Raw genomic sequence first — 16,321 nt, 5'->3', positions numbered from 1 at the left:
TAGGAGCGAAACTTCTTTGTTAGAAATCGTTACTGACGGGTAACGCACGCTCGTTGCGTCACCTATTGGCCACTTAAATGACAACGACTTCCAGTTCAGCTCAGTGAACAAGAAGCCGTACGCGGTTCTGAAACGACGGATAATTTCATCAGACTTGGTCAGTGTCTCAGTGACCTTGTTGCATCACATCGAATGGCTGACCAGACGAATTTTCGTCGAACCTCTTGACTTTTAGAATGTTATCATATACGCTAAAGGACGGAAAAGTTCAATTTATAAGAAAAATATACCGGTGTCCTTTTTCTACCTCGTTTATGTTTTCTTTCGAAAATATTGAGACGCCTGGATATTGTATGAAGTTCATTGACACTTGTTTGAGGTGTGACCGTTGATTGGTCAAAGGAACAAACATTAAGCACCATGATTGTAGGTTCATTTACGCATATAGGCTCAAAATTTATTTGCAAGTTCAACGTCATCGCACATCCTTCAGTTTCATATCTGATCTCCCTCTAATAGTAAGCTGACATTTTTGGTTATATGCTCACAACTCAACGTCTTGCACATATACCAAGCATATACTTCCTATCCATTATTATACCAAGAAAGCCGGCATAGTAGTGGTAGTAGCGTGTTTAAAAAACATGGTTGATCCCTCTGTCATAGGAATCGGTATAACACGAAAGTAAAACGTGTCTTCACAGACGTAGTTGAGCGTTTGTTGCGCATTGTTTCGCCCCGACAAGTTCTAATGTCACGCGAAGAACGGCAAGCAGCTCGAAACTTCCGACGCGTTGCTCTAGCAGAAAGGGCGCACGGAACGAACATACACAAGATGAGCGCGAACAAACAACTGTCACAGCTCGACAGTTAAAGCGCGCTGGTCAAATACAAAGGAGGACGCACGAAGTGAACGCACAAGTATACGCAGGATGAGCGCGAACTGTCACAGTTGTAGCTTATTCGTTTTTGAGCAGCGCGCTCCTTTCGCAAAAGCGGCCGCTGCGGTGAGCGAAATGACCTTCGTGCTCTCTGTAACTTGAACGCAAACTTGCGGTGAGAGCGCAAGACGTACAAGATAAGCGCGCGCGCAGGAGCGACCACGCCCTGTACACGCTGTACAGACACACGCTCATCTCAACGCGGGGGGGGGGGGGGCGACGACAATTAAAGCGCGCTCTTCGAGCCCCTCGCGCCATCTCGCTAGTGATAACGAAAACACGCTGATGTACCCTGATCTCTGAGTACCGCCGCTGGTAAGTGGTGTATATAAATAGCACGCCGTTAGTATGGCGAAGAACGTGCGGTTTGTGGCGCAGTCGTTTCGCGCTGTGTGCTGGTGATCGAGAGGTCGCGAGTTCGATTCCAGGTGACGGAACTTTTCCTTCTAGTTTTTTCTTTGCCATATGTTAGTCTTTATATTTTATAACGTCATATCCGTGACGGAAATGCGTCAGCAGAGCCGTGGTGGACCCCGGCATAAAACACTTTCGTGTTAAAAGGTACTGACACAAAATTTCGCGGCCGAGATAGCCTGCGGGATCGATTCCCGTGAACATGTGTATATCATCTGCAAAATATCAACAGCGAACATAGCTTGGAAGGTGTTCTACATGAATTTTGAAGTTTGCGTGCGCGATCGAGCACCGCCCCCTCAAAAGTGACCCACGGTGACCCCCCTACTTCCCTTACGTCACCATGCCGACCATGCTGCAGTCAATAAAGTTATGATGACGTCATAGCCGCCATTTTTCTTTTTGCCGCGTTTGCTCCAGCAGACTACTATGCGACGGCTGCTCGCGAGTCCGTAGCCGCGGCGCACGCGTTGAAAGTTTTGTGTTTGGCGACACTGCTGTCCCTGTTCGAACGGACTTCTTGATGCGTACCGCGCGGAAGTGTGTCACAGTTATGTGTGCTGACATGGTCGAGCGTTGCACACGCTAGGTGGTAATAATTGCACCCGGCATCATGTCGTTTTGGAGCTCTCTGAAACCGAAACTGAGACTCGTTGGTAATGAGGAGCCTATAATTAATTATCTGTCGCGCGTGGCAGCAAACGATGTACCGTGTTATGACTAACCGGCCCCAAGCAACACATTTCAGAAGAAAAAAGCGAGACCAAAATTTTTGTGCCAGTGCCCCTGTAAACTGCAGTCGCGAATTAAGCGTTTAAGATGACCTTCTCCACACCTATATTGCTTCATTTTCTTTCAGATGCGGGCTGCCTTGAAGCATGGCCACATCGTGCGCGAACATGAAGGGAAAGCTCAAGTGAAAGATGCTGATGCTGAAGTGAAAGATACTGCTTCTGATGTGAAAGGTACTGGTGCTAAAGTGAAAGGGACTGAACGCTCGCGTCCATGTCCGGAATGGAAGCGCAAGGTGCAAACCATGACGTTGGAGGAAGTGAGGCAAGAGCACGCGAAGTGTGAGAAGAGGCTCCAAGAACACAAGGAAGAGAAGCACCAGCTTTTTGCGCAGCTGAGGAAAGTTCTGGAAAAGGAAGACGCGGCCCGCCATAGGGAACTCAACAGAAAGGCTTGCCAGATGGCCACGGTCCAGGCTGCTGCGGCGTGCACTCACGCTAACATGACCCAGCCCCCCGTCGGCGCTGTGGGCCAAGTGGGCCAGGCCCAACCGGTCTACAGTCAGAGTTATGCGGCCATGCCGTACATCACGACAAACACGCAGTCCAGTACTGCCGTGATAACCGATTCGAGCTCGCTGTATTGGCCTCAGGCATCGTCGCCAGCCCAGTCGCTGTACTCCCAGGCCGGCTATTGGCCTTCCCAATACACGTACGGGCCACACATGAATGGATATGGCTCCATGTATGTCTATTATCCGCCAGCCGTACCTTCCGGAACTCAGCAGTCTTCGTATTGCTACCCGGCTCAAAACGTCTTTTGGGGCAGTGGCTCGGCCGGGCTGCCTAACAACAATGCAGCCGCGCTTGCATCGCCGTTCAACACTCAGCCCTCAACAAGCCGGAGTTAAAATAAATGAAGTCTTTCGAAAGCAGATTCTCTTCTTCATTTTAACATGTCATAGATTACAAATAAGGCAGGGTAATTATATTGAGACTTTGAATGTTCGATATGGCTACGGCGGTTGACTGCCAGACTCAGCTACTTGAGGTGACGGAATACCCCAAAAAATATTAAAATCCTATTCCAGGTGGATATACATGTTTTAAACTATTCGATAGCACTGCATAAAAATTTTATCTATTTTGACATGCTTGTTCCATTTGGCACGCTCGTGAGGGCACAGAAAGCCGGAATAAGCTAGCATGGCACCAGAGAATGATAGTATTATACAAGGTTTATCGCGTAACAAGAATCAATTAAAAAAACAGAAAAAGCTAGTTAACCGCAACTGAATGAAACCAACGATGGTTTGCCTTCATGCAGCCCTGATGAGGCTTTTTACAGCGAAAGTTGTTATGAGATCATTTCAGCGGCCGTTTTTGGCGCCGTACTTGTCCGCCGCCGCCGGTGTCCGTAACCACTATCGCTCGAAATAAGAAAAAAAAAAACTGAGTAAGAAAAAAATTGCGAGATGGAACGAGGTTCGAACCTCGGCCCTCTGCGTGGGAGCCCAGTATTCAACCTCTAAGCCATGCCGGTTTTTTTTTCTCTTTTTTTCCATGGCAATAATGTCATCAAATGTCGCCATCTATTACAACATAATTCATCGCTTTAGAATTACACTCACATGCACATATGCACAAAACACACATAATTTCACATAGTCCAAGGAATCTTCAAAAGTCCGGTAAACAGACACAAACGTCCAGAAGGCCAAGCCACGCCGGAACCGGGTCAAAAGTCTCAGCAACACTACGCACGTTAGCTGCTTCTTCCCGAAAGACAGACCGTGTCGAGCGAGGTGGCTCAGCATGTCTGTCAATCATGCGGCTTCTCCATAGCGAATATAGACCTAGCAGCATGATTAAATCATATCGTGCATTATTGTTGATGCTCTTTTTGAACGGCAGGAACCTCACACCATGCGATGTAATTGGAAATTCTTTTCTGAGGGTTCTCTTAAGAATGTCCCAGAAATGAAATGCATCACGACAATGAATAAAACAATGCTCGATTGTTTCAGGCTCGTTGCATAGCCTGCAATTTACAGACCAGGGCACGTATATCCCTTTTTCATGAAGCCATGTCTTTACAGGTAAAGTGGATGTGTGCATCTTAAAGAAAAACGTTTTCACAGCTGGCGATATACACATTTTACGTACACGGCAGAATACATCATGACCAGAATTAGATAAATATTGCTGTCGGTAAACAGGTTCAGGGAAAAGGGTGTTTACAAGTGCGGCGGTTAGCGTCTTTCTGTCCACGTTGTACAAGTACTCTAACGTGAATCTGGCTTTCAAAAACTGGACAGTGACGACAATCTCTTTCAAGAAACCCCATAATTGCGATTCTTCCGCCACTCTTGTTGTGACAAAAAGAAAAGGGAGATGGTGAGAAAGACGGTTCCGTATAACAGCCAGAAGAACGGGTGGCAGACATCCTTAAGGTAGAAAAATCGCATCACCAGTTGTCACACAAACAAATGCACAAGACTAAGCCCACCCTTTTCAAGCGGAAGAAAAAGGTTGTCCCTTCTCATGGCTTCCCATGATGAACTCCAGATAAAGCAGGCAAATATTCTGTGAAATGCCTGAATATGTACTCTAGAGCAGTGCAATACCTGGTAAATGTAGATAAGCTTTGATAAGCTGTAGATAAGCACTTGTATTGGTTGCCAAGGAAGACCATAAGCGCACGATCCATTTCCTCAGGGTCTCAGTAAAGTTTTTCGCCCCCCCCCCCCTCATCTCTCTCTCCCACGTCAACGTATGTTATACAGCATCACGGGAGAGGGAAATAGCGAACGGGCGTCACCCAATGAAAATTACATAACTGATGGGCCATTTAAAGCTTCCAACCCATCATAAAGGGCTGAGGCATAATTCTTCATCGTCATCAGTCGTCGCGTCAAGAAAGTGCACATAATGCCTTACAGTCGTGTAGCTGGTGCCTCGCTTCCCCGCAGAATGACGAATAATGGCTTAGTAGGTGCTTCCCAACTTCACAAAAATTGAAAAATTGTGATGTATGGCGTAGTGGGTACCTTGCTAGTGTACTTGTATTAGTAGCCCCAAGAGAGCTTACAACGGGCTCTAGAAACGCCGCTCTTCCAACTTAAGCTGTGACTGTGCTGCGGTTTCAGCGCAGGCCTGGCGTTTTTTAATATTTCGTTTAACTGGTTAATTAACAAATACCAATTATGCAAAATTCCTAATATTCACTTTAGGTATGAGAGCGTTTCGCGGCTTTGTACAGGGAATCCTAAACAACTGATGCAATTTTAACATGACAGCGTTAAAGAACTTGTTTCGTAGAAAGTCTGGTGCCGGCGTCGGTGTCGGCGTCATCGGTTTTGAGTGAAAAATCGAGATAGACGCAAATAAATAAGTATTAAAAATCTTCGGTTCGAGTGGGAATCGAACACAGGCCGTTTGCGCGTCAAGCAATTCTACTGCCACAGAGCCACGCCAGTGCTTAAAGGTGTTATGAAAAAAGAAAACCTATACAAAGGTCACGTATGCGAACACTGTTGGGTGGTATCGAAGATACATGTATACTCTTTGGGTATCTTGCATTTGTATCGCGATACGTCTCGCAAGACCTGTATCTGCATTTCCAATGCATTCACTAAGGTATCGTGTACCTTAGGATACAAGATACTGCTATAGAAAATCGCCAGGTCTGCGCGGAACGTGCGGCACAGTCACGGCGAAAGCTCGTGGTGGTGCGAACGTCTTCACGCAGCCGGCCTTTGGCTTTCTCGATATTTTCTTTGTTCTGTTGCAATAGCAATTATATGGACAGTCTCGGCTGATTTTTGCCGAGAAGGCAGCTGCCATTTCTGCTTTGATGATATCTCCTTCGCCGTGGCATTTATGCGAGTTAATCTATTTGATCGAGTATATATGGCCACCACGTTATTACTCACATAGTAGCACAACTTTAAGATCCACCCAGTAAACTTGATTTTAATGAAGAACTGTGGCATATACACTCTTTTGGGGCCTCGTCCTCTGAGATTTTCTTCTAAGGTCATACTGTGACACCAAATGTAGGCTGACAGACATAAACGAACTAACGGAACGTTTGCCAAGATAATTTCCTGATATATATTTCTTCCAATCTTCTTCCCTCTCTAACTCGTTCAATGAATGTTCACAATATTTCTTTCAAATGAAATCCTGCATTCACGTTGTCCAACCTTTCCGTTAAATATTATTCTTAATGGTCCCATTTTTACCTGTTGTATAGTTATACGCTTTATTACCTCGCTTAACGTTATCGGCGAGCTCTATACAACCACGCGAGGCACTGCATATTCCTCACATGTGTGGCAGCGCGGTTTGTTGACTACTCGTCGTCTTCGTCATTTCTGAAGAGCAACAAGTGAGCTCGCGTGAGAGAACGCCTTTCTGCAGAGAAAAAGAAAAACATAAGGCGTTCCTATAGAGCAAGCATTCTGCGCTTAATCTCGGATAAAAAGAAGTAGAATAAGCCCATCGTCATCGCACCTGCCTACCACTCAACGGTCATCGGTGGTCACTTGCCAGCCAACGGTCATCGCCTTAGGACGCGTGCCTCGAGGGTGCCGCTGGACGTCAGCTAGCACTGCCCCGGGTCAGCGGATCCTTCCCTGCCGTCCACACCGGCTGCGCCAAACCGCCGACCAGTCTCCCGGAGACAGCACAGCAATCACCCGGCAGTGCAGTCCCGTGCACCCATCAAGGTACGTACGTAACAGCGTATTATAACGTAATTGCCATTTTATCAGCGTACCCGTCCTTGCAAACTTCGTGCTCCATTATTTCGAACCGTACGCAGTCTTGACGGCCACGCTTTCGCCCAAGCGCTGGAGTAGATCGACTACTCAGAGGCACGCAAAGGCCACTGCAGGAAACTCTATGGGCCGCTGCACTAACACTCGTGACGTTTCGATCATGCTATTCGTTCCTTCCTAGCCGTGAAATACCGGATGCCGCGTTGGGTTTCCTCGCACTCGTCTGCTTTGGCCGTAATAGGTCTTGGAACGTGTTCTTGAGTTACCGAGATGTGACTGCGTAAACTGCGCACAAAACCGCAGGATGTACCGAACTTGCGATGGGACAGTATAGGATGACGCTCTCCGTACAGGTTTTTGATTTACGCTCGGTACAACTTTTGTAACAGCAAAGTTTATTCTTAGAATTTTGTTTAATGCGCTCAGTTGTCGTGTCCACCTGGATTCTCTCCCCTTTCTGCCCCAATTTTATGCTTGCCTAGCTCTCCTTGATCACGCAAATTCGGATGCTTTCGGTATTACTGCAGTACAGCTGCTTGGATCTGTAATACAAGTTCTTTTTTTTTTCTTACTTTTTGACTAAAACCATTAGGGGGAGAGACGATTCTTTGTTTTCCTCTTTTATCGCATTTTTCACGCATTGAAGCTGACGAGATTACCTGCGGAAACACGTTCTTGTAAATGAGCGATCGCCGACCTCTTTGGTAGCCGCAGCAGAAAATGTGGAAGACTACAGATAGCAAGAAGCGCGAAATTTTGACTAAACGGTAACCGTACTCTGTCCCCAATTTCAGGCACACAAACGAACGCGCAGGTATGTACACGCTTCAAGGATTCCGGGTAACTGGAGTTACACCTAGTCAAGTTTAAGTACCTTCGAAAATACAGAAACCGACAGACAAATGGGCTAAGGAAAGCCTAGGGGACGTTATATGTGGTTTCTTAGGTGTGTTGTAATGATTCTCACTTAAATTGGAAGAAATTAAAGTGGACGAAAAATCACCCTTTCTGTCGATGGGATCGTAACCCACGACCTTCGAATTACACGTCCGATGCTCTACCATTTGAATTACAACGGAAGGTGCTCCCCCGTCCACTTTATTGTAGGGTATTTATGGGCGCTTTATACCTGGGGGTGTTAGTCAGAGCCACCCGCAGCCCAGGCGGCGAGTGTGGAACACTGTTCTTTTTTTGCCAGAGGGCGTCACGGGGCACGTGATCTTCGGACGAGGTGGCGGCTGACCAATAAACCCTCGCATGCTACCTAAGGCATCAAGTCTGCCGGGATGAAGTCATCGCTATGAATGCACGAAAGTAGGTGAATTTGTCCGAGGGGCTCGTTTTCTGTATTATACACAACCAGACAATTAAGCCAAGGAAAGCATAGGGTACATTATTTATGATTTCTTAATTGTATTGTAATGATTTCATAGCGAGGGCTTCGTCCCGGCAGACTTGACGCCATAGGTAGCATGCGCGAGTTGATTGGTCAGCCGCCAACTCATGCGAAGATCACGTGCCCCGTGACGCCGTCTGGCAAAAAAAGAGTGTTAACACGCTCGCCGCCTGGGCTGCGGGTGGTTCTGACTAACGACCCCAGGTATAAAGCCCACATAAATACCCTACAATAAAGTCGACGGAGGAGCACCTTTCGTTGTAATTCAATGGTAGAGCATTGGACGCGTAATTCGAAGGTTGTGGGTTCTGATCCCATCGACGGAAAGGGTGATTTTTCGTCCACTTTAATTTCTTTCAATTTAAGTCAGAATCATTACAATACACTTAAGAAACCACATATTGTCCCCTTGGCTTAATTGTTCGTCGGTTGCATTAGCTGTGTATAATACAGAAAACGAGCCCCTCGGAGAATTCCCCTACTTTTGTACTTTGAAAAATACAGGTAGCATGGATCTTCGTATATAATTGTTTAAAGAGTTCCAAACCGATATCCGTTAGGTACTCTAACTAGCTTTTTTCCACCGCTCCTTTCAGATAATTATAGCCTTTAATAAAATGTTGAGATGAAGCACGGTCACTGACCAAGTCTAATGAAATTATCCGACGTTTCGGAACCGCGTACGGGTTCCTTGTTCACTGAGCTGGACTGGAAGTCGTTGTCAATTAAGTAGCCAGTAGGTGACGCAACGAGAATGCGTAAATGGCAGGCATACCCCTTGTTGTCCTATTCATTGTAGCTGGCGTCGACGTATTTGGTGATTCTAGAAACCGGAGGGATGACACGATCTCTTCCTTGGCGACGACAGTGGCATTATCCAAGTCAATATGATTATGTTCATGCGCATGGTCGGCAATGGCGTTCGTCGTCATAATAATATCCGGCGTTTCACGTGCCAACGCCACGATATGATTATGAGGCATGCCGTAGTGGAGGGCTCCGGAAATTTTGACCATCTGGTTTTCTATAACGTGCACTGACATCGCACAATATACGGGCCTTGAGCATTTTGCCTCCATCTAAATGCGACCGCCGCGACCGGGATTGAACCCGCAACCTTCGGGTCAGCAGCCAAGCACCGTAACCGCTACACCACCGCTCCAGGCAAGGTGTTCGTCGTGTGACTGTTATTAGTCACGTCACGTTGGTGTTCCTTGAGGCTACGGGAGAACTTTCCTGCTTCGCCAATATATACTTGACGGCAATCAGCGCACAATATATTGTACACGACCCGTGGGAACGATTCACTTGTCAACCGGTCTTTTACATTCACGTGCTGGTTTCGGAGCTTGCTGGTCGGAATCTGGGAAATGCCGAAATCGTGTTGCCATTCGGAGACTTTCGTGCCTACGGAGTAATAGAAGCACCGCCATTCTACCCTTTGACAAAGGAAGTCCTACGGTCTTGCTGGACAAGAATGACAATCTCGAGATAATGTTGGCCCTTTTCAGAGACCACCATACGTACGCTGCTATATCTTATGACTCTACAAGCAGACAACAGACAAAACTGCAAAAATCGCTGACCAGGTGTGTTAAACTGGTTCCTCCGCACGACACCGGACTCTATTACCGTCTGCTCTGCACGAACGGTTCAGCCCCTGCCAGGCCCGTAGCCAGAAATTTTTTTCGGGGGGGGGGGGGGGGGGGCCTGCCCCCCCCCCCCTGGCTACGAGCCTGGCTCCTGCATTGTATGGCCTGCCTAAAGTCCACATGCCTGGTGTTCCACTTCGGCGTATTCTCGACTTCACCAGATCACCGCTATACCGTCTATCAGGCTACCTTCACCAAGTGTTGAGTCCTCTAGCCGGTAGACCTCGAAGCACGTCGAGAATTCGTCCGCATTTGTGTCGAAGGTAAAGGACGTCGCACTGAATGAAGACGACGCTGCGGTTTCGTTCGACGTCACATCACTTTTCACAAATGTCCCAGTGGGTTGGCAGTAGCCACGTGCGAAGAAGCCCTAAAAGCAGACAGTGGGCTTCCTGGTCGCTGCCCCTTCGATGTCCCCGAACTTAGTGAGCTGCTGCAGTTTTGTTATAGCAACACGTATTTTTCGTACGATGGCATCATTTATCAGCAAACGCATAGTGCGGCGATGGGAGCTTCAATATCGGTTACCGCGGCTAATCTATCAATGGAAGCCTTGGAAGTAAAGGTCCTGACTACGTTCACTTCGGCACCCAACGTGTTTTACCGGCACGTCGATGACTGCTTCTGCATTTTGAAGAAGCAAGACATCTAACGCTTCTTGATTGCCTAAACGCCCAAAATGCGGACATACAGTTCACAGTTGAACAGGGGAAGGACAATGTGCTGACCTTTTTGGATGTTCTGGCTCGCCGGGATGGGAGCGCCTTCGCCTTCTCAGTATAGAGGAAGCCCACGCACACAGGTTTTTATCTGTTTTAATTCGGCCACAGGACGTCCGTAGTGTAATTCTTGATAACACGCGCCGTACGGGTCTGCTCAGATGGCGATGTATTGAAAAAAGAACTGCGGATGATCCATCGGGATATAAGCCGCAACGGCTATCCTGATCAATATGTCTCTAAAACTGAGAAGCAGATACTACAGCTGAGCTCAATGAGCAACACGACAACCTGTGCACGTGCGAACCTCCCCGCTTTTCACTTAAGCTTTCTCTCTCTGTACACGTGCGGCCATACCTTACGTCGAAGGAATCAGCGAGGCACTTTCGCGCGCATTTTCGAAATACGATTTGCACATTGCTCACATCCCGACCAGCAAGCTCCGAACCAGCTCGTGAATGTCAAAGACAGGTTGCCAAGTGATTCGGTCTCAGGGGTCGTGTATAAGATACCGGGCGCTGATTGCCGTCAAGTATATGTATTAGAGCACTGCACGGGCCGGATTTTACGGCCCGGGCCCGGCCCGGGCCCGCTTTATGCAGCCCGAGCCCGGCCCCGGCCCGTGGTTCCAAGCCCGGGCCCGGCCCGGGCCCGGGCGTACTTGACCGTACCCAGCCCGAGCCCGGCCCGGGCGTTCATTACTAAACTTATCCAGGGCGCGCTTGTTCATGACCAGGCCCGACCCGGGCCCGCTAGAGGATATTAGTTGTTGATGATTATTAATGATGCCGTGCGCTTTGTAGCGGGCGATCGGATGGAAAATCCGGTGTGTACATGCATCGAAATGTTGCTTTGCCCGCGGTGGTAGCTCAGCGGTTAAGCAGTTTCGCTGTTAAGTCCTAGGACACGGGTGCGATTCCCGCGGCCACGGCGGCCGCAATTTGATGGGGGCGAAATGCAAGAACACCCGTGTATATACTTATCTTTAGGCGCACGTTAGAGATATCGAGGTGGTGGAAATTGATCCGGTGGCACTACGGCGTGCCTCGTAATCATATCGTGGTTTTGGCACGTAATACCAAGGAATATAAATGAAATGTACCGTATGTGTCTACCTAGAATAAAAGACCGAAAGCTTTATTCCTCCCATGGGAACAACCGTGATCTGGCCCATTGTTAGTGCTGTTAATGTATATATATATATATATATATATATATATATATATATATATATATATATATATATATATATATATATATATATATATATATATATACGTGATCTGGCGTGTTTATAAGGAAATCCACAATGATGTACTTGTTACTTTGACATAGTGTGGTCCAGCAGACGAAACGTTAGTGAAAATATACAGTGCCAATCTATATCTATACTGGTGAAAAAAAATAGCACTTCAACTGTTTTTCTATTTTTATTGCTAAGCTTTACTAAGAGCCAGCTCTTTGTACATGTCACTTCAGCTTGGCACAGTATACCTTAGACCATGCAATGCATAACGTTCGCGTGTGGTCGAAGGCCCGACTTACGCCTTTTAATGAGCTGGTCCGAGTCCGGCCCGGCCCGCAGCCTGAAGCCCGGGCGGGCCGTCCGAAGCTTTTTGCGGCGGGCCCGGGCTGGGCTCGGGCTTGAAAGTGCGGGCCTGGGCCGGGCCCGGGCTTTCGGGCCGGCCCGGGCCCGTGCAGTGCTCTAATATGTATATTGGCGGAACAGGAAAGTTCTCCCGACGCCTCAAGGAAAACCAACCTGACGTGACTAATAACAGTCACACGACAAGCGCCATTACCGAGAATGCGCATGAACATAATTATATCATTGACTGGGATAATGCCACTGTCGTCGCCAAGGAAAAGAACGTGTCACCCTGCTGGCTTCTAGAATCACTAATCATTCAGTCGACGCCAGCTACAATGAATATGACAACAGGGACTATGCCTGCCATCTTGAGAAGCTTTTAGCGCAAAATAAAACAGGGACACAGAGGGAGGGAACAACACCAGCGCTACTCTCAACTGATGGCTTTATTAAGCCAGAAGAAAACATATATACTCGGACTACGTCACTCGCGGCACATGCGCACGGTCAACGGTGCAAACCAAGGCACTATCTCTCCGTACCTATTGTTAACCCCTTTCCTTTAGGAGCGAAACTTCTTTGTTAGAAATCGTTACTGACGGGTAACGCACGCTCGTTGCGTCACCTATTGGCCACTTAAATGACAACGACTTCCAGTTCAGCTCAGTGAACAAGGAAGCCGTACGCGGTTCTGAAACGTCGGATAATTTCATCAGACTTGGTCAGTGTCTCAGTGACCTTGTTGCATCACATCGAATGCCTGACCAGACGAATTTTCGTCGAAACTCTTGACTTTTAGAATGTTATCATATACGCTAAAGGACGGAAAAGTTCAATTTATAAGAAAAATATACCGGTGTCCTTTTTCTACCTCGTTTATGTTTTCTTTCGAAAATATTGAGACGCCTGGATATTGTATGAAGTTCATTGACACTTGTTTGAGGTGTGACCGTTGATTGGTCAAAGGAACAAACATTAAGCACCATGATTGTAGGTGCATTTACGCATATAGGCTCAAAATTTATTTGCAAGTTCAACGTCATCGCACATCCTTCAGTTTCATATCCGATCTCCCTCTAATAGTAAGCTGACATTTTTGGTTATATGCTCACAACTCAACGTCTTGCACATATACACCAAGCATATACTTCCTATCCAATATTATACCAAGAAAGCCGGCATAGTAGTGGTAGTAGCGTATTTAAAGATGTACTGACACAAAATTTCGCGGCCGAGATAGCCTGCGGGATCGATTCCCGTGAACATGTGTATATCATCTGCAAAATATTAACAGCGAACATAGCTTTGAAGGTGTTCTACATGAATTTTGAAGTTTGCGTGCGCGATCGAGCACCGCCCCCTCAAAAGTGACCCACGGTGACCCCCCTAATTCCCTTACGTCACCATGCCGACCATGCTGCACTCAATAGAAGTTATGATGACGTCATAGCCGCCATTTTTCTTTTTGCCGCGTTTGCTCCAGCAGACTACTACGCGACGGCTGCTCGCGAGTCCGTGGCCGCGGCGCACGCGTTGAAAGTTTTGTGTTTGGCGACACTGCTGTCCCCGTTCGAACGGACTTCTTGATGCGTACCGCGTGGAAGTGTGTCACAGTTATGTGTGCTGACATGGTCGAGCATTGCACACGCTAGGTGGTAATAGTTGCACCCGGCATCATGTCGTTTTGGAGCTCTCTCAAACCGAAACTGAGACTCGTTGGTAATGAGGAGCCTATAATTAATTATCTGTCGCGCGTGGCAGCAAACGATGTACCGTGTTATGACTAAGCGGCCCCAAGCAACACATTTCAGAAGAAAAAAGCGAGGCCAAAATTTTTGTGCCAGTGCCCCTGTAAACTGCAGTCGCGAATTAAGCGTTTAAAGATGACCTTCTCCACACCTATATTGCTTCATTTTCTTTCAGATGCGGGCTGCCTTGAAGCATGGCCACATCGTGCGCGAACGTGAAGGGAAAGCTCAAGTGAAAGATGCTGATGCTGAAGTGAAAGATACTGCTTCTGATGTGAAAGGTACTGGTGCTAAAGTGAAAGGGACTGAACGCTCGCATCCATGTCCGGAATGGAAGCGCAAGGTGCAATCCATGACGTTGGAGGAAGTGAGGCAAGAGCACGCGAAGTGTGAGAAGAGGCTCCAAGAACACAAGGAAGAGAAGCACCAGCTTTTTGCGAAACTTAAGAAAGTGCTGGAAAAGGAAGACGCGGCGCGCCATAGGGAACTCAACAGAAAGGCCTGCCAGATGGCCGCGGTCCAGGCTGCTGCAGCGTGCACTCACGCTAACATGAACAAGCCTGCCGTCAGCGCTGTGGGCCAAGTAGGCCAAGCTCAACCGTTCTACAATCAGAGTTATGCGCCCGTGCCGTACACCATGATAAACCCGCAGTCCAGTACTGCCGTGATAACCGACTCGAGCTCCCTCTACTGGTCTCACACTTCGTCGCCAGCCCAGTCGCTGTACTCTCAGGCCGTCTATTCGAGTTCCCAGTACACGTACTGGCCACAGGTCAATGGATATGGTTCCACGTACGTCCATTATCCGCCAGTCGTACCTTCCGGAACACAGCAGGCTTCGTATGGCTACGCGGCTCAAAACGTCTTTTGGGGCAGTGGCTCGGCCGGGCTGCCTAACAACAATGCAGCCGCGCTTGCATCGCCGTTCAACACTCAGCCCTCAACAAGCCGGAGTTAAAATAAATGACGAAGTCTTTCGAAAGTAGATCCCCTTCTTTCTTTTAACACGCAATGCATTACATTTAGGGCCGGAGAATGGCATTAAGATTTTAATGTTTGATCTGGCTACAGCGATATGACTGCCAGATTCATCTTGTTGAGGTGGCGGAATAACTTCAAAAATGTTAAAGTCCTATTCAAGGAGGATATAGATGGTTTAAACTTTGCGTACACTGTGTAAAAATCTCATCTACTTAGATCGTCGCGCATCAATTGTTAGTACGTCACCCGACACAAATAGCAGTTATAACACATTTTTTTTAGATTCGTCTAAGCGCATTTGAATCAAAGCAATGACAATGGTTTGCCATCGTGGGGCGCTCGTTAGGATGTTTTCTTTTATATTCTGCTTAATTAGTCCCTTAACTGAGACCAAATATGCAAAACGTTTCATATTCACTTGAGGGCCAAGTGCGTTTCGTTATGTTGTACAGGGCATACCATAACGACCGATCCAATTTTATGTGGCAGCGTACTTTCTGCGTGGTCATTTTTTCTGTGCTTAATGAAAGCCCGCGAAATATGAAACCCAACCACATGACTGCGCACATGTGCTACCGCATTGCAGCGCTCCCAACCGTGCTTCGAGCGAAGGAACCGCGTGCGCGGACCGTCAACCTATCGATTATGAGGCACAACGGCGCTTCCTTACTGCGTGCCGTTGTCAAAAATGCTGGCGCGCCGTGGAGCCGACATTGGAGCCAATGCCTAGAGCTGCTGCCACACATTTCACCGTGGTCCGCGCGCACGGCTCTCTTAAGCTTCTTTTCAGCACTCATACAAATCGCTCGTTAAGTGGACCCCCCCCCCACCCTTAAACTCATTTGAGAAATGTTATTTGCATGTTTAAGCAGTAGCCCCACTTTGAACACGTTCGGCTATTCAGAGGAACAAGGCACCTGCCATTAAACTGTCTTGATAATATCTCCACCCCTATGCCACATCTACAAGTTAGTCGGTTCGATTGTATTGTTCCACCAATTTGTTATTTGCAGAAAGTCAGTTCTTGATTTTGCTCCCTGTAAGCTTGTTTTAGTGAAATAATTGTGGCCTCACTTTCCCTAGTTTTCACGACCGTGACATTTTTGGCCACACTGCTAAAACACACGTAGCTCACACGTAGCCTAACGACTACAAAGGAAACGAGAGTACTTAGCCTAACTACTACAATGGAAGCGAGAGTGTGTTTGCCAAAATAATTTTGTTTACCATCCCTTGCCATATATTTGTTCTGATCTTTCTCCGTTCTAACTCGTCCAATGATTTTTTCCAATATTTCTTGGAAATGAAATCGTGCATTCAACTTGTCCATATCTACCAAATGAAACGATATTCTTTTGGCGTTA

The 16,321-nt window shown here is 47.4% G+C and overlaps 2 protein-coding genes and 1 pseudogene across 2 annotated transcripts; 2 read left to right on the top strand and 1 right to left on the bottom strand.

The window, feature by feature from the left end:
• Window positions 1-2,391: 2,391 nt before the first annotated feature.
• Window positions 2,392-2,997, top strand: LOC119378996 (uncharacterized). Its single transcript, XM_037648123.1, has one exon. It carries the CDS (start codon window positions 2,392-2,394, stop codon window positions 2,995-2,997), a length of 606 nt encoding a protein of 201 aa, XP_037504051.1.
• Window positions 2,998-3,766: 769 nt separating this feature from the next.
• On the bottom strand, window positions 3,767-6,654 carry LOC119386567 (uncharacterized; annotated as a pseudogene).
• A 7,497-nt stretch (window positions 6,655-14,151) lies between these two features.
• On the top strand, window positions 14,152-14,934 carry LOC119378986 (uncharacterized). The gene has a single exon (XM_037648114.1). The coding sequence runs from the start codon at window positions 14,152-14,154 to the stop codon at window positions 14,932-14,934; it is 783 nt and encodes a 260-aa protein (XP_037504042.1).
• Window positions 14,935-16,321: the final 1,387 nt, after the last annotated feature.

This window comes from Rhipicephalus sanguineus, chromosome 1 (assembly GCF_013339695.2).
Source record: "Rhipicephalus sanguineus isolate Rsan-2018 chromosome 1, BIME_Rsan_1.4, whole genome shotgun sequence".
Taxonomy (NCBI): domain Eukaryota; kingdom Metazoa; phylum Arthropoda; class Arachnida; order Ixodida; family Ixodidae; genus Rhipicephalus; species Rhipicephalus sanguineus.
The sequence above is the reverse complement of the archived record's forward strand: the minus strand, read 5'-3'. Positions and strand labels throughout refer to the sequence as shown.